We start from the raw sequence: 18,034 nt of genomic DNA, 5'->3' as shown, positions 1-18,034 counted from the left end.
GCTGAACTGGTAGCCCTGCGTGTGGCTCTTCATTTCATTCGGGAGGAACCACCCCACGCATGGTCAGTCTCCTGTGATTCTCTCTCTCTCTCTCTCTCTCTCTCTCTCTGGCTTTATTATCTACCGGTCAGAACAGGTAGCTCGTCTAAACAACTATACCCCCGCCGTACATTTCTTTACGCGCAAGGGTAGATCCCCCGTCTGTCAAATCGCCGAGATTATGTTTGTCGCCGCGAGGGAAGCGAGCGCCGGAAGAGGAAGGCGCCTGGAGGTGAAGAGGAGGATCGCCGCGTTCGCGCCCTCTCCGTTTGTGCTTCAACGATGCTCGCTATCATGCATGTTCGCGGCGTCTATTCGTTGCATGTGTAGCAATCTGCGCTTTCCCTCACTGGACAGTTTTAGGTTAGGGGACGCTAGCGGCTTGCGTACGCAAAAACTAGGGGTGACGGTTCTGAGCATGCGCAGACCCAGACGTAGGGGTCTGCGCATGCGAAGTACTGTGGCCCCTAATTCTTGCGCACGCAAGCCGCTAGCGTCCCGTAACCTAAAGCTCAATACTGTCGAGATCAATGCAGCGTCAGCGACCGTGTTCGCGTACGTTCGCGCCCTTTCCGTTTGTGCTTCGACGCCACGGTGCTCGCTCTGAATGTTCGCGGCGTCCATGCGCTTGTGCGTGACCCGCGTCCGCGAAGTGAAACGTCACTGTAACTTTTTTTTTTCTTAGGTGTGCTAAAATTGGGACCTCTTAATATAAAGATCAGGATATCCTGAATATAAGAAAAGAAGAAAAAATTCTGAGGCTATTTAGGGGTAAATGCACGCGCGAGATATATGGTCATATATCATATATGACCATATGATATATGGTCATATATCGTATGGTCCCGGACGAGTCCCGGATCCATGACGCAAACCGTGTTCATCGCATTGCAATGTGTTCTTCAGGAGCTCACTCGACGCTCGTCCTGCCTCTTCGAGGAGCATGTTCTAACTGACGGAGGTCCGCAACAGAGCACCGTCGGTGGCACTATATATATAAATACATATATCACGTGACCGGCTTCCCCCCCTCTTCATACCCACGCCAACGCATTGAAAAAGAGAAGCAGCTCTTGTATTCAGTGCCCAGTAGCTTGGGTGCGAAAAGGGAATTGCACCAACCGCTGCACCGACACTTTAAAATCCTCTAAGGAGAAATAACAAAATATACAAAAATGGAGGGAAGGTCCATTAGCGACAGTTCGCCACGCCAGCTCGCGCCTCGTACATCCTCGAAACTTTACGCGTGCGTGACAGCAGCGCATCGCCTGAGCTCACGGGTGCGTGAGGGAATTAAGCCCGCGAGATGGAGCTCGAAGCGCGAAAGCGCAGATCTAAATGCACTCGCCATCTTGCAATAGCTTTCTTTTGAATTAATGTTGTTATTATTTGTTTTTCACCTCGCGGCTATCCCTGCGGGGCCGGAATCCTTCATTGTATCTCCGCGCCATAGTTGCCAAGGCGAGACGGACCGGACCACACAAGAAGCGTGCTTCAACGTCGTCAGGACACAAGCCTAGGGAGGGAGAGAGGGAGGGAGGGTTGCGGGAGAGGGCACCTCTAATTACATCATATGTTTGCCCGCCCCCGGCCAACTAGCTCGTCATTCTGCTCTTCAGAAAAAGGAAAAGTCGAAAAGGAAGAAGCAAAATACGGCTTTCACGCCCGAGTCGAAACATCGTCTTGCCATGTGCTAATGAGTTCCTTTCGCCCGGGCACCAAGCCTGCCATTAGCCGCGCGGCGATTCGCATCGTCTCTTCTTACCGGGCTCCGGTTCTTTCCTGCCCTCGCTCAGTTTGAGAAACAAATTTTTAAGGCGCTAAGTCGAAGCGCAAAGCCTCCTCCGTCCTCGCGAGTCGTTGAACGCGCGCCCGTGGCTCGGTTCTCTCTTTCTACCTCTTTCCTTGTTTTCCCCTTCCTTCTTTTTTTTTTCCTGCGTCGATTTTTCACGCCGGTTCTGCGGGCCCTTGAACTTCACGCCCCGTGATTTGTCGAAGTTCGCGCTGAAAAGCGGCGCCTGACGTATTGCTTCAGGTAAAACCTGGAATTCCGCGACTTGGCCGTTACGAGGCACTTTGCGTGTATTCGCGGGCTTCTTTCACGCTCTGAAAAACATTTTTATGTAGCATGTATTGAGCAACCGAAAGCTGGATCGGGAGTTTTTCATGTCGTCCTACAATTTTCTCATTGGCACTTTTCACCTAATTATAATGTTTGAGAAGTTGATTAATTAAGACGAATTATGTGATTAGGCGTAATGAAACAAATAATTTGAGTATCTCCAAGCGATGGGCAAAAGATATTACCTTTGTTCTGTCCAGCTACGCGGCACTTGCATATTTTTAAACTCTGAATAAAGTTAGCTGGGACGCCCCGTATACGACGTTGTATCATCCAGCCGTATAGGCGGGAGAACGCGAACGACAGACAGCTTTCAGCGGCCATCAGGTGTCCCCCTTCCTATTGGCTTGTTCTCTACATTTCTTGCTGACATTAAACGGAAAGCCATTGGCTAGATGTCAGCAGCGTTTGATGACTGGACAGTAAGCTGCAGAGAGGAACAACCGGCTTGTCTTTCCGTCGTGAAGCAGCACTAAAGCTTGATACCGGGGGCCAAGGAGGCGGGGCAGCGGGGACTTAGTAGGCAAAAGTAGCTCACGCCCAGAGACTTTCACTTGCTGAGAGCCGAGCGAGACATCATGGAGTCATGAAAAGCCAACTCTTGTCGTCCTCTCTCCACGTCATTTGTTTTTTTTGTTTTTTTTTGGGGGGGGGCAGCTTAAGTGATATTTAAGCACGTCGCTCTATCCTATCACATGTGTTCTTGATGCCAGGTACTTGGATACATAACACTTGATAGTTTCTGGAGAACGAATCTGCACACGCGGGTGTACGACGGGTCTGCAAGACAGTCGTACGTTTCCCGTCCAGACTGCTGCAAGGAGAGTGCAGGAGTTTGCGGCGACGTATTTGCCGTCGACGCACCAATCAACTGTCAGCACCACGACAGATCATCCGCAAGGCGGTACTAACTGCTGGTGGCGAAGAACTCTGCAAATTTTAGTCGCGCGGACGCTAGCTACTATGCTGCCATTTGCATTAAGCGAGGCGCATAAACTGTTCTCTCTGTGTCAATCGCAGTTGCCTGTGCAATTCGCAAGGCGAATGACGAATCAGAATTTTAACTTTTTTTCTAAGATCGACGATCATTTCCTCCGTGAATCGCTAAACAGATAGGTGATCAAGCGAACAACCAATGATCCACCGCGTTTCTGCGGCTGGTCAGAGGAAACCGAAAGCCGAAGCGTCCGTCCCCAAAATGTAGCTTACTCTCAAACAAACGAGGAAGACAAAATCGAGGAAAACGCAACGATCCACGGAGTAATTTAACAGCTGGTCGTCCGTACTCACCGGGCAGGCAGATCTTGCGGTGGAAGCTCCAGTTCGGGTCCGCCAGCAGGTAGTCTGACTTGTTGGCCACCTCGAACCACGTGAGCGCGCACACCTGCCGGACGTGGTTGACGCTGTACCCGCGGCAGCGGTCGTCGTCCAGACAGCGCAGGTAGCACTCCTCGGCCGTCGAAGGGGGCGGCGGCTGCGTGGGCTCGGCCAGCGCCCGCTGTCCAGCCAGCAGGTCGGCCACCCTGTAGCCCGAGAGGCGCTCGTACGACACGTGCTCCCGCAGGCACCAGGGCACCGCCGACGCCGAGGAAGCGATCGCTCGCGCCGAAGCTTCCGCCGTCGTGAACTCCGGAGCGAAGGAGGAGGAAGGCGACTGGTACGTCGTGGTCGTCGTCGCCGCCGGCGACGTCGACGTTACAGTCGCCTGCGACGCCAGCGTTTTCGCCGTTGTCGGCACGTCTGTGCTGGTGGCAGTGGTGGCGAGGGTACTGGGAGTTGTGGCTGTGGTGGTGAATGGCACGCCTTGACCTGCGGCAAGTGGTGTCGCGCATTGTTTACGCACTGTCACTATACCTTATACAGTTGCGGCCGTGGAAGCAAACGTGCAATGTAACGTGGAAAAAACAACAACACACAGGTGAAATAGACTGCTATGTTTAATCGAAGTGCAGAAATAGTAAGAGAAAGGGAAGTGAAGGCGGACGAAAAGTCATTCGCCGCGTGTGGGAGCCGAATACACGTCCTCCCCCACTACGAGTGTGGTGGTTTGTTGGTTAAGCTACCGCGGTTCTGTCCTCCCGTCCGCTCTCTTGGGTGTTTGTGTACGTGTACTAGACGTAGGCCTGAAGAAGATGATCATGATGATTTGTTGACATCCCCTTTGAAACCAGGTTGTGAAAAATCGTCACCTAGCCTGCTTGTGTCGATCAGGTATGCTATACATGCTTTTCATTCTAGCATTTTGTATACATGTCTTGCTAATCTTGACCGGTTGAGGCTTCCGTCCACTTTAAATGCAAGCGCTTCTCGAAAATGCACTTTATCTGTGGGTCGCTTGGGAGTGCTAGGCATCGCTGCTTACGGCAATGGCGGCTGATGTGGAACACACTTTCCACCGCAAGCGCCACGTAGTGCATTACTTTAAGAGAGGTCAACCGGCCAATGACCTCTTGTATGTTACCTCATGAAATCATGGCTGCTGAAGCCAAGGCTCTGGCTATGCTCATTGAGAGATGTTCCTCTTAATCGCATCGCTAATTACCCTTCATAGACAGATACAAGTCGATTGGGAAGGGCGGGGAATGAATCCTGTGAAAGCAACACACAAGTGTTGTAAAATAGTTATTCATCGTGCCCTGGCAGACATCTTCGCTGTCTGCCACTATGTCAGTTGAAATTGTAAGACACAATTACATTGCAGGCGGTGAGAGTTGCTCCGATAAAGAGCGCAAGAATCTTGAAAAAGGCAACATCCGGCAACACTGATCTATTTAAAAGCACGGAGACATGGCATCCAGCAGCCGCGTGATTTGGAAGATGCACGTCTCATGTACGCCATGATGGTCGTGCTTTTTGAACTAGGGGAAAACCACTTGCTTCACTGAGGCTGGAAAGGCTGAGTTACGATTGCGACGGGCGGCCTCTGCAAACCTAATTATGTGCGTTGTCAAATCCTCACTTTTTCTGTACCGTCATTCCAAGAGGCCCGTTGCTGCCGTGAAACTACTTCCGTAAGCGGCGCTCATTCGTCTAGTACTGGTAGTCGTGATGGTAGTACTGGTTACCGCATCACCAGCAGTACTAGTATTTGCCTAGTACTCGTCAACATAACGCATTCTTGTCCGACGTGTGTCTTCTGATCTACTGTATGTCGTGTTCTCATCTAGTACTTGTCACCGTGGAATGCGCCGAGTGTCACGGCCCGCATCATAGGCCTTCGCTGCCTCTAAGGACTGAGCGGTGAACAAAACTATTCTACGCTTATGCTTTAAGAGACATAAAAGAAAAAGAAATGTTTAATACGTTTAGACCGGTGCGATATTCTTTCGCATCTCTATTTTTCTTGATTTAACTGTGGTAGGCTGATTCAAGATGCAAGACAAAGCGAAGGTCAAAGTTGTGTCTCTTGAATTTCGCGCGAAAATACCCCAGCGCTGATAGGTAGTGTGCCGGTGCGGATCTCAAAAAACAAAACAAAAAAAAAACAAAAAAAAGTTTTTGATGATTGCACTGCCACGATTCCGTAAATGTTTTCGAAAGCTGCTAAGTTCATCTTTGGGCACCTTTAGAGTGAAATCTAGCCCGTCTGTAGAGATAAAAAGAAAAGAAGAAAAAAAATACTACAACTCGCTCCGAGCAGGCGCGGTCAAAATCTGTAACGTCACGGTGATCTGCTGCGGGAACTTCAAGGCGACGTCGTCACCGAGTTTTCGTCTTTTGCGTACATTCTGGATTACCCAGCATCCTCTCGTGGTAAAATTGGCACACTTGGTACGGTACAAGGCCACTTTACTGACACAGCTCAAATTATTTTCCTCTTAAAGTGTCCCTTTAAACAAGAACACTGTTCGAGACGTACTTTCCAGCAAAATAAGTGCAACAATGCTCACTCTTGCCGACTGACTGAACTGAGTCCATTATCGTCCTATGATGACGAAAGGAGCGGCTCCAAGCTATATCTACAAGAAAAAAAAATCTGCACATTGCAAGCGCTTAGAAAATTTTTCATTATCGTTCTGCCGACAATTTTCTTAAACTCGCTAATATAAACAAAGAAAAATGAAAGGAGCAATGAAGTCTACGAACCATGATTCAAATGGAAGAAGCTTCCATGACCCGACGCAATTTGTCTTTTCGACGAAGCAAACTTAACTACAAAAAAAAATTCAAGAAACAATGCCAAGAACAGCTCTCTCAATTGCTGAACCTGCCCATGCAAACGGCGCGGAGTTCCGTGCTCAGCTTAATCATCGGGAAACTCCTTCGTGCGTACCTCATCATTCTTAGCCTACATTGAAGAAACAGGAAACGCACAACGGAACTATCCATGAAATGTGCAGTGCCTGCTGATGGTGCAGAAAGAAAAGCTGTCCATTTTGAGGAACAAGCCTCACGCACTAATCGCAGAAAACGGAAAGGTGATGACCCGGAAGATATGTTCAGACGAAGCGCGCTCAAGACTATCTGGCTTTATGTGTTCCATAGATGAGTTGCCAATCTGTCGCGACACATTTGTTCCAACAGCGTTTTTTTTTTTTTTATACAGGGTGTTTCACGTAATTTGTGCCAAGGATGTTAAAAAAGCTGGTAGACACAACTGAAGCAAACCAAACGCGTGTGGTTTGCCTTATGCGGCGCTCCTTATAGTGTATTTTATATTCCGCTTAATTAGTTAATTTACTAAGATGAGTTATGAAAAATGTTAATATTCATTTTAGGGCCAAGTGCATTTCCTTGTGTTGCAGAACGGGTTCAGAAACGACTGATCCAATTTTTTGTGGAGTCGTACCTGCTGCGGGGCGATTTTTTTTCTTTCGGCGTTTAAAGAAAGTCTGCAAGATATGAAATTAAAACCACGTGACTGCGCTCGTGCGCTATCGTATTGTAGCGCTTCCTTTCGGTGTGCCACCGCCAAAGATGCTGGCGCACTGTCAAGCCCGTGCCTAGAGCCGCGGTCACTCACTTCGCCACAGACCGCGCGCACGGTTCTTTCGCACGAACCGCGATTGAGAGCGCTGCATTACGATAGCGCATGAGCGCAGTCACGTGGTTGTATTTTGTATTTCGTGGGCTTTCTTTAAACGCCGAAAGAACATCACAACGCAGCATGCACGTTGCCACAAAAATTGGATCGATCGTTTCTGAACCCCCTTTACAACTAAAGGAAACGGACTTGGCTCTAAAGTGAATAGAGGTAAAACTCGATCTAGCGAAACCCAATTTTACGAAGTTACCGATTTAACGAAGAAATTTACATTCCCTAGCAGGTACCCATACGGTTCAATGTTATCATCAACCCGAATTAACGAAAGAAATTTGGCCGAACTCGATTTAACGAAATTTTTCCTGAATTAAGTTAGTAAAAAAAGCGCTGATTTCAAATTTTGACGCAGACGGGTTCTTTGAGTGTGCGCTCTAAAGCTATCGCGTTAAAACATCTTGGCAACATCTTGGCACCATGGTCACATCCCTCGCTTTATTTTGACAAGGTTCTATACGCCGCGCCCAACAGCCGACTCAACATCGCCTCGGTAGGGGGCGGCGGTGGCGGTCGCTTTCGTTATTTTATGGTTTATGCGACAGGTGGCTAGATTAGCGGGAAATACAATGCCGCGGTAGCCTTTGCGTGTCGCTGCATTGCTATTTTAGATTTCGAAAGACTGAAAATTTTCTTTCTTGATTTTACGAACTTCCCGATTTAACGAAGTAATCGGAGCGTGGTCATCGCTTCGTTAAATCGAGTTTCAACTGTACTAAACATTTTGCACATATATCTTAGTTAATTAACTAATTAAGTGAAATATAAAGAAATACTCTAAGGAGTGCAACATGATGGCAAACCATATGCCGTTGGTTTCATTCAGCTGCGGCTAACCACTTTTTTTTAGTATCATTCGCACAAGTTACGCGAAACACTCTGTATAAGTGGGTCAAAGCAGCGTCGAGCTGCTGCGTCGTGCGAAAAGCTGGCTGTCGGTTTTATGGAAACGCTATCGCATCGGGTCGCCATGCGACTGGAATCGACGCGCCTCTGAAAGTGGGGTCGACTTACTCGACCTGCTCACTAAGGTCCAAGTCAATGACTCCAGTCAATGATCGAGTCAATGATCGAGTCAAGGACTTCACTCGACTGCGCCGGAAGCAGTGAACGGTCTTTTCCTTATTCTTTTTTTTTATTTATTTGTTGGCCTCCTCGTTCGACACCACAACTAACTCAACTCGGTCGTGTCGCGATGTGGTAATCAAATGCGGCTAGCGAACTGCACAGCTCACTTACCTGTGGTCTCTGTTGTCAATACATCCAACAGCAGGAACAGCAGGAAAGGTAATTTGGGCATCTCTAACCTCGTCATCGTTCCTGCGAAAATGAGAGCAGAAGAAGATGCATCAGACCAGATGTTTCGCGACCGACGTCATTGCAGTCAAACTGCGAAGTGCGCGCATTTCGATGTAACATTCATTGTTGATAAAGCTCCCTCGCTATTGCCTTAAGCAGGAATATGTCTAACGAAGTGTGGAACAAGACTCTATTAATTTATACGGCATCACTATCAGATTGAGTGAATAAATAAGATCAACAGCATTGTTATGGCCGAAACTCGAGACCATTCAATTTTCGTTTGACATACGCATTTTTGCGCACATGAACTTGTCGAGACAAATAAACAAGCAAAGAAAGCGTAGGCAATGTTTAGGACAAAATACATACCACGCTCACTACGCAAATCTTTTCTATTTTTTTTTCGTAGAAATTTGCACCTGTGTTTGGACTCATCAAAGCAAATCTAGCATCGAAGTGTAGCGTGTACTTTGCAGAGACAGCACACGTGTACAGACTGTACTGTGCAGAAGAGAGTGCCAATAGTTTTTTTTTTTTTAACGCCTGAGCCACTTGCTATCAAACTCGTCGCCATTTGGCTTCTCTTCGCTCTTTATTTCTCCATATGCAAAGAAAGTATTACGGCGTTGCTAATAGATTACGTGGCCTACGGAGGAAAAAGAATTTGCAACTCAACTTTTCCGCAAGGCATGTCTTTTACAAATGTTTCCTTAAATAGTTACGTAAATAAATCATTTCAATTCCGTGCCTATGCCCTAACCAGCACGCTGAGAAAGCAAAGAGAGGAGCCCATAGAGAGAGACAGAAAGAGATAGTGTGTGTGATTGTGTGTGTGTGTATATGTGTTTGTGTACACTGTAGTAGTAGTAGTAGTAGTAGTAGTAGTAGTAGTAGTAGTAGTAGTAGTAGTAGTAGTAGTAGTAGTGGTGGTGGTAGTAGTAGTAAGTAGCTCTTTGGTCTATAGTAGGCAGCTCTTAGGAGACATACCCAGATGCGTATGAAGCCAGTCATAGGCAGCGCAAAAAAATGACGACGCATTGACAAACACGCAAAGCGCATTAAAACAAACCAGAAGGAATCCCGGAAGTCAAAGTTCACTTAGTGTAAAAAAACATGAACCCGAAAGAAGTGCTTGAGGCAGAGTGCATTCGACCTAGTGTACTCGCTCGCAATAAAAGATAAAATGAAATAAAATAAAGCCTACGCAAATGTTTTGTCGTCAGAGCGAATGCCTGTTCCGCAATTCAGCTCCCATGAGGCTCGCGCGAAAGCGCGCGCGAAGCGTACGCAACACGGAACAACCGCTTCCCCGCGACAACGCGGGGCCGTGCAGAAAAGCCGGCGCGTCGCGTCGGCTTAAATGCGTGCAAGGCAGCGGCTTCGTTCCAGTACCAAGTCGGAACTCGCGGAACGACGGAATGGCCCCGCTGGCTGACCTTACACTGTCGAACCTCGTTTATTCCTGGAAACCGATCGTACTGCAGCGCGCAATCTCGGCGGAATGCTTTCATCGAGCGCGAATTGCTTTCTGCAATTCCAGGCACGATAATGGAGAGTCTAGAGGTATGTGGACGCAGTGGTTCTCCAGACGTTGAAAATTGACTTCTATTTGTCAGTGCGAGCCGATTAGTTCTGATCATGCTCACGGATTTTCGTGTGCATTCGTATTAAATTGCAACCCACTCACGCAGCGTTTCACAATACTTTCGAGCTTGCGGGAAAAAATCTGGAGAACGCTCATCCTTCACCTTTAAGAGTGGAACGCGATAGCATTCAAAGATCCCTGACTGCTTTTCACGCTTCGCGGCAACTGCAGCTCGTATGAGCGTAATGTTTATCGGGAAGCGCTGGCGGCGAAAGCTATGCACGAAGGCGAGCTTTCTGCCAGAAACGCGGCCTCCTGCGTGGGCCGATCCCGGAGGTAGTTCACAGGCGCACCAAACTAATCACAACATCTTCAGGTCTCTGTTATTGTCTCGCACTTTTACTATTTAAGTCTGAGAAGATTTAACATAAAGGGCATGCGCTGTCGGTGTTTTATTTCATGACAGTTGTTTGTGGGCTGTCATTCTCCCCATTACGAGGTATAACTTTGTCAAGAATGTAAGACAAGGTACGAGCAACTTTAGTGATAGAACAGTGTGGCAATATAACCCGCATATACCGTATGTAATATAGCAAGGAGTGGCATATACACATAACTAAATATATATGAACATTTTGACTCATGGTCAACTCCGCCGACCCCGGAGGTCATACGCTGGCTGAGTTATTGTCCGTTTAACGCACAAGCAGTGAAAAAAATACGAGTTCATCAGTAAACGCGAACGTTGAGTAATTACAGACGCGTTAAAGAAAACGCTGCTGAACTAAACTCACTAAGGTGTACAGTAGCATCTGTATTTCCTTGATTGACGTCGTGTATAAGCAACGCGAGCTTCTTTCTTCTTTTTTTTTTCACACTGCGCCGTTGATTCCATAGACGGTGAACTAGAATTTGCGAAGAGCTCGCGTTACGCCACCCACGGCTGCACGGAACTTGGTCACCTGAACCATTCGCCCAGAAATTGGGACTTGGTCTTGCTTGTTCTCGTGCGCGTTTCGCGGCGTCCCCAGAGGAAAAGCCGTGCACTTTTACACCGGGTTGCAGAGCTGTGGGTGTTGACGAGGCGCCATGATTCAAGCCGAGTTCTGCCGGCGTCTTCCGTGTACGCGTGACTTTTGTGAAGGATTACACTTTTTCACGATGTGCGAGTGGCGGGGAGCCAGGCTTCTGTGAAAACGTGTTAGCACTTATTGTGGCGACAGTACACTATAGGTGCAATCGCATCCTTGAAGGCGATAGTGTATGTGCAATCACGTCGGAAGCTGCCTTGGTGGCTTGTGTGTTTCTAAATTTTTATAAAGATCTTTCTGGCTCCCTTTACCACTTCTGCAGTGCAGGGTAGCAAACTGGATATCTTCCGGTTAACCTTCCTGCCTATGTGGCAATGATGAACGGAATTTCAACAATCGGTGCAGGATTTGCTACTTAGAACGTCAGAAAGCTGAGCACATTGGCAGGGATTCACGGTATACCGAAAATCCAGGCGTGCAAAACAGGGACACAAGTACAACGATAATCAATCTGTGACCGCTGTGCGGGCGTAGGCATTTTTTTTTTTTTCCAACCAGAGAACGACGATTTTTCCGCCATCTAGCCGCAACAGCCCAAGTGGCGTTCCTCCCGACGTTCTACACTACACTGTGCATGAACCCCCGGGTAAACTAAAGAAACGAGCGAAAGTTTCAGGAAGTAACGCGGTGACAAACTTGGAGTTCTGACCCACGCACCAGAAGCAACGTGCCCGAGGGAAATAGTTACTCGCGAACCGATCTCCAACGAGTCGCTGAGCCGGCGCACGCGAAGGAAGGGCCGCACGACAGGTACGCTGTTACCAACGCCAGGTTATCGCGTGGCACTGACGGCGTTGTTTGCACAGATAGGGTCGCGGTTCCCGGATAAACATCCCAGAGAGATCGCTCCACGCATTTCCCTCTCAACTCGGAACGAGCCAGAGAAATAACAATATCAAAACCATTCTCCTCAGCGGACACAAAGATGTACCTGCGCTAACGCAATGCCTGCGCTCGGGCGTTCCACCAACGAAAGTATGAGGGGGATCCAAGCACGCGAACTCCACATAGAAACAACCTTAATCTCCTGCCTCGCGAATAGCGTACACTGTGCAAAAGTGGAGAGAGAAAGAGAATCAAGAAAGACCAGCGAGGCGAAATCGCGGAAAGGAAATTGTTTGCGCCAGAACGCACCCACACACACACACGCACACACGCCGAGCCGGAGTGAGGTTAATCTGCCGGTCTTCAGCGCGGGCCTGTTTGCGTTCCCAGTCGTCGACCCGCACCGGCAGAAGACAACACGACACGGAGAGACTTCCTCGACTTCGTCAGCCACTCCTGTCGCACACGTGCGACGACGCAAGCACACAGACGCACGCACGCACGTAAGCAGGCAGAGACACGTACACACTGACGGGCAAAGGCCTACCCATGCGATCCATACGCGCACATGTGCTCAGACAGGTATGAAAGCATATAAACATACAAGCACGCACAAAGTCGCACGCGCGCACACACACACACACAAAAAAAAAAGCTCAGGCATAAACGCGCACACGTACTGACTGACAGGTAAAGACAAACGTACATATTGCACACACGCTGAAATTCTCAGGCAGGTATAGACGCACACACAAACACACACACACACACACATACTTATACGGAAACGTACGCACACACGCACACGTAGGCATACACATGACTGTGTGTAGAGTGATACCGTTCTGGCGCGGTGGGCGATCTCTTGTTTGCGACGGCAGACAGAGAGGAACCGCTGACTCGCCAGTTCGTTGCACTCAGGAGGGTGCGGCTTGCCCCCATCGAAAGAGGCCCACACCCCGACGGCAGAGACAAAACTAGTTTGATCCGCACACGCGAACCGCACCTCACCCTCGCGTAGTACTTAGCCGCTGACTTCCGAGTATTTTGCACTTGAGCCATCTGATTCCCTTCTCCTTGACGTCGGGCTCTTCTCCTGCAGCATTGGAAGGAATGACCTCCTCGGGGCGTACGGAAAGGCTTTATGGAAACGTGGCCCTCTATATATACGTGGGAGGTATCGAACACCCGTCGCAGCTGTCGGATGGGATTACTCGAGCTTCGAACTTCAATCGCGCCGTGATTCATACCCTGACCAGCGAGACGTGCTCAGCCCGTGGACACACTATGTATGTGCGTTGCGAAGAACCGAGGAACGTCTGGCGTTTTGATGTGTCTCTTTTTAACCACTCTTTATTTATGTGTGCGTCTATTCCACCCCCCCCCCCCCCCCCTGCAAAAGGAGGAAAGAAGACTCACTTCGGCTTAAGCACCTTATCTGTCGTTTTTTTTTTCTTAGCAGCGATGGGTTTTAACCAGACCTTGGAATTACCTTCGAGAGCATGCATGCATGTACTCGTCTTTCATGGGCATATACCGAATGCAGTGCGCGCAAGTCGCCTTTCGACCACTTTCTGCGAAGAGTAGCGTGTCGAGTCGATGGACCACGCTAACCTCCCGAGCACGCGTTCAAAGCCATGAACTCTCCTTATCAAACACTGCAGTTTCATCTGCGCGATTGGATGGGCTTCACAGTAACGTTCGACACAAAGTCTCTAGGTGCCTGTCTTTTGAAAGTACACATCTTCAAAGAGCGGCGACAGGAGTGGTCTTTGTCTGCCGCGAGATCGCTTCATCCTGAAGAGAAAGGCGTCGAGCCGTGAATATTGAAAAGCGATGGCTAGACAGGCAACGCTCACAAAGGGAGACATACAGGGGGCCGCGATGTCTGCATCGGAATTAGATGTCAACTCATGAAGCACCTAGGGAGTCACCCGAAAATTCTTAATGCGCTGCAGTTGAAGGGTGCGCTAAGCAGGAGCCATGCAATAAGTGGAAGAAAACAATTGGAGTGAGAAAGACAGAGAGAGCAAATACTCGAAGTGCGTGAATGATCCGTCGGTGTTGCTTTTCCGCAATAAGACGCTTCTTGCAAAGAAGCAGTCTTTACGCGTACACGCTGGTGAAGGGATTATTCTGTGAATTCCTCTGTGAAACGGCGTAGCTTAGGGCAGCACTCTCTGTTTGTCAAGCGCTCAATGAGAGAGAAAATTAACTTAAATTGTGGGGTTTTACGTGCCAAAACCACTTTCTGATTGTGAGGCACGCCGTAGTGGGGGACTCCGGAAATTTCGACCACCTGGGGAACCTTAACGTGCACCTTAATCTGAGTACACGGGTGTTTTCGCCTTTCGCCTCCATCGAAATCGAAATGCGGCCGCCGTGGCCGGGATTCGATCCCGCGGCCTCCTGATCAGCAGCCTGACACCATAGCCACTGAGCAACCATGGCGGGTGAGAGAGAAAAGAGTGAAATATTGCGCCAGTTCTTCCACGGCCTCGGGAGGCCTTCCTATATATATATATATATATATATATATATATATATATATATATATATATATATATATATTTATATATATAATGAACCCCCTGTCTCTCGATCCCTCTTCCAGATTTCAACGCGACATGTTTCGCTATTAAGTGTGATTAGCCCCGTGGGCGTTTAAGTATGGCACGGAACTTCCTGAATGCCGCTGGCGCCTCATTTCAAGCATAAGTAGTGCATTCAAGCGCACTCTCGAAAAACTTCTAAACAAAAACGAAGAAGAGAAGAAAGAAAACAAAAACTATGCGATATACCTAAAAAGAATCACCGAGAAATATGGCTCGCATGCCTGAAACAGCGCGACGAACCTTTTTCTTCTTTTTTCTTTCTTTGTGGAACAATTAACAAGAGAACAATAATTAAAAAGAAAGGCACGCAGTGCTGCACAAAGGAATACAGCACAATGCAGTCTGATAAGTGCGAAGATCAGGGCATCTCTTTAGCGCTTGCACGGCGCGCAAATTACAGGACAGTATGGGGCCCGACGCGCAGGGGCGCGGACGCGATGTCTCATTTTTCCTTTTCTTTTTTTTTCTTCACACCCTTCCTTTCTCATCTTCTTTTCTTGCCGCATAATTAGTGCCCGAACGTCGGTGCCTCTTTTACATCACCACGCCCACCGTACCCCGTCCCGCGCGGCGAGATACAGCGTCATCCTTTCCCGTCCTCAACTCCTCTTTCAGTTCTCACACGCTCCGGCCGTATACCTTGCCTCTTCGTGCTGCTTCAGCGTCACCTTCGCTCTTGGCTGGGACCGGCCCAGAAAGCGAGAAACAATGGCGTCTGAAGCCGATGAGCCCCCTGCGCGCACGCCAGGCGAAGGGATAAGAAAACGAGAAAGCTCGCGGAGGAGTGAGCAGATAGCGATGGAGCGGCATATTGCCGCGTTAGAACGGTTCAGCGCTGCGAATGGTGTTACAGCGCACGTCGGTCGGACAGGAACGCAGGTTTTTTTTTTTTTCGAACGTATGCACATTGGGAAAAGAAAAACACCGCTGGAACAGAGGACGCCGGAAGACAGAACTGGGTTAGTTTGTATACATCGCGCTTAACAATAATGAAATAATAAACATAATTTGGGAGCCCATTCTTGCGTCTTCCACTGTTCGCGCTGCTGTTTTGTTTTCTTTCTTTTTTTTATCACGTGCAATATAAACCATCTTGCCCAGTTCTCACTTCCAGTAGTGTCCGGATCTCAAAACCCTTAGCAACAGCTTTTACTGCACTTATGCTGACATTTTATATATGTTGCGCGCGGGTGTGTGTGTGCGTGTGTGTGTATTATTTTCTAAGGCCACAGACTCGTGTTACAGGAAGAAAATATTCACTGTTCACCGTGTTCACTGGCATATGTGTGTCAATCTCTTTTTGTTTTTCTTTTGTGTAACAGTATAGCGCAGTAAACAGAACGACTTCAAGTTGCCGTGTAGTTAAAGCGAGCGGCAGGAGCGGTATCATGGCAGCAAGCCGGACGTTACTAAAAACACGGTTCAACGCCTGTTCGAATGCAGGGCCGTATGCGCAACGTCACGTGACTGTACACGCAGGCATCGGCATTGTGCCTCTTCTTTCTTATTCATGTTGCGAGTTCTTCGTCAGTGTCCTGCATTCATACCACCAAGTGCCCCCCCCCCTCCCCCGCACACACACACAATCAGACAACTAGCCTACACGCTTTCGCAGCATGCACAATTCATGCCTGTCACCACCAGCGTGCTAGCACGCCCCTTCAAGCTGTTATAAACGAGTCCCAACGGTGCAATGAGCCCGTCTGCGCAGCGTACATTCAAGGCAACGTCGTCATTTGCCGGCAGCCCAAGCGAGACGAAGCTGCGAAAAAAAAAAGAAAAAAAGTTTCGGGACATCGCACTGCCTCGGGGACGTCTAACGGGCGGCCCGAAGCATAACCAGCATTAAATTTTATGCAGTTACTATACAGGCAGTGCCCCCTTTGCAGCGTCACAAACTGCCTGAGCAGCCCTCGTGACTTTCGCTGCAGTGCACAGTATTTACCGAGACGCACCAGATCTCGAGCGAAAGACAATGAAGACAGCGCAGCGGGCTCGCGAGGCCCTAATTACGTAAGCCTCCTTTCGTGACCGTAGCACGTTTGGCGGGAAAAGCCGAGCGATCTTGCGCCTGTTGCCCAGTGCACGATAGGCCTCGTGCGAAACAGACGACTGGCTTCGAAGAGGACCGGAGGGGAGTGGGGAGGAGGGGGCTCTAACTTCGGCACGGACGGCAGGAGGCGCAGATAGCTGCAAGCCTTGACGTGCGCGAACAGCCAGAGACGTTCATACGAAGTTATTGCGAAGGCTCCGGCCCCGAGTGGGGAAACAATGTTGCTATACTCCCGGTGCACCACTGTCGAACTGCTGGTACCGTTAGCCATCCGTGGAGGTGGCGGAAGAGGAATCGTAATAGGAATAAGGTTTCGTCATGCTTGCTAAATGAAATTTAAACTGTCGTACGGTTATAGAAAAAAAAAAAGAAAGACGAAAGGCGCCACAGTGGGACACCACGGACTAACGTTAAGCAGCTGATGTCCTTTGCCGTGCGCCCAACGCGTTCCCACTGGAACGCTGTGATCATCCGGCGCGGAATGCCGAGGGAGCTATTCCTCTACAACATGGCGACGTCTGACGTTCTAGACGCACCATCGAACAAAAAAGAAAGAAGAAGAAATACGTAAGGAAAAAAGAAACGATCAGAAACCCTGTTTCGCGCAATTCCAAACTGCAGTTAGACGTGCTATGGCGTTTAAGCTGGTTTCTGAGTTGGCTTGTCTCCCTCTTGGCCTGTGTACAGCAGAGGGGACTCCACCACCTATGTTTGAGTGCGCTGGATTCGCCTTACTCCCATTTCTCCTGTCGCTTCCACCACAAATGACAGTCGTCAAGGAAGGTGGCCTCAAACGAAATAAATAAAATCACTACAAGAAAGCAAGCTAAGTTTGGCTTAGTTCCAAGGGCACGTTTTGAAGCCTCAATCGAGTCGCCGTTACGTGAGCAGGTGAACGTGTAAGTGCAACAACACATTTCACTCCTGATAGATATTTGCCGATTGTGCGTATATTTCCAGCACAAAACTAGCATTATGTGAGCTTGCAAACAGCAATTGCTTCCCGTATTTTGTATTGAGAATAATAAATTATAATGAGTTAATAAGAGTCATCAGACGAACATTTATCAAATATTCGCATTCAGCATCGCGTGTTGTGAGCTTTTATGGGGACCGATTATTCACTATTTGGCTACTTTCGTGGCTACTTTCCTGTTGCCTTGGTTGTCTAATTGTATTATTGTGTTGTTAGTGTATGCATCATTTTATTTTTCTCCTTCTATATCCGCATGGTATTTGAAAGGAACGGCGGTAGAGGGAAGGGATGGTGGCGCTCGCAAGATTAGCGCACAATTATTTTATCTCTCTTGACTATTTGATGCACTTCACGTAGGGCAATACCAGACACGCTGTATTTTACTTGT

At 48.6% G+C, this 18,034-nt stretch overlaps 1 protein-coding gene across 2 annotated transcripts in view; it reads right to left on the bottom strand.

Annotated features, from left to right (window-relative positions):
- The window catches only part of LOC135901905 (uncharacterized), a 261,657-nt gene that overhangs the window by 57,501 nt on the left and 186,122 nt on the right, over window positions 1-18,034 (bottom strand). For both annotated transcript variants that reach the window (XM_065431720.1, XM_065431722.1), the window contains 2 exons: window positions 8,439-8,519; window positions 3,452-3,970 (listed from right to left, as the gene is read on the bottom strand). In XM_065431720.1, coding sequence (XP_065287792.1) covers window positions 3,452-3,970; window positions 8,439-8,514 — 595 coding nt within the window. In that variant the 5' untranslated portion in view covers window positions 8,515-8,519. The remainder of the gene's footprint in view (window positions 1-3,451; window positions 3,971-8,438; window positions 8,520-18,034) is intronic.

This window comes from Dermacentor albipictus, chromosome 9, assembly GCF_038994185.2.
Source record: "Dermacentor albipictus isolate Rhodes 1998 colony chromosome 9, USDA_Dalb.pri_finalv2, whole genome shotgun sequence".
Classification (NCBI taxonomy): domain Eukaryota; kingdom Metazoa; phylum Arthropoda; class Arachnida; order Ixodida; family Ixodidae; genus Dermacentor; species Dermacentor albipictus.
This window is presented reverse-complemented; position numbering and strand designations above follow the sequence as displayed.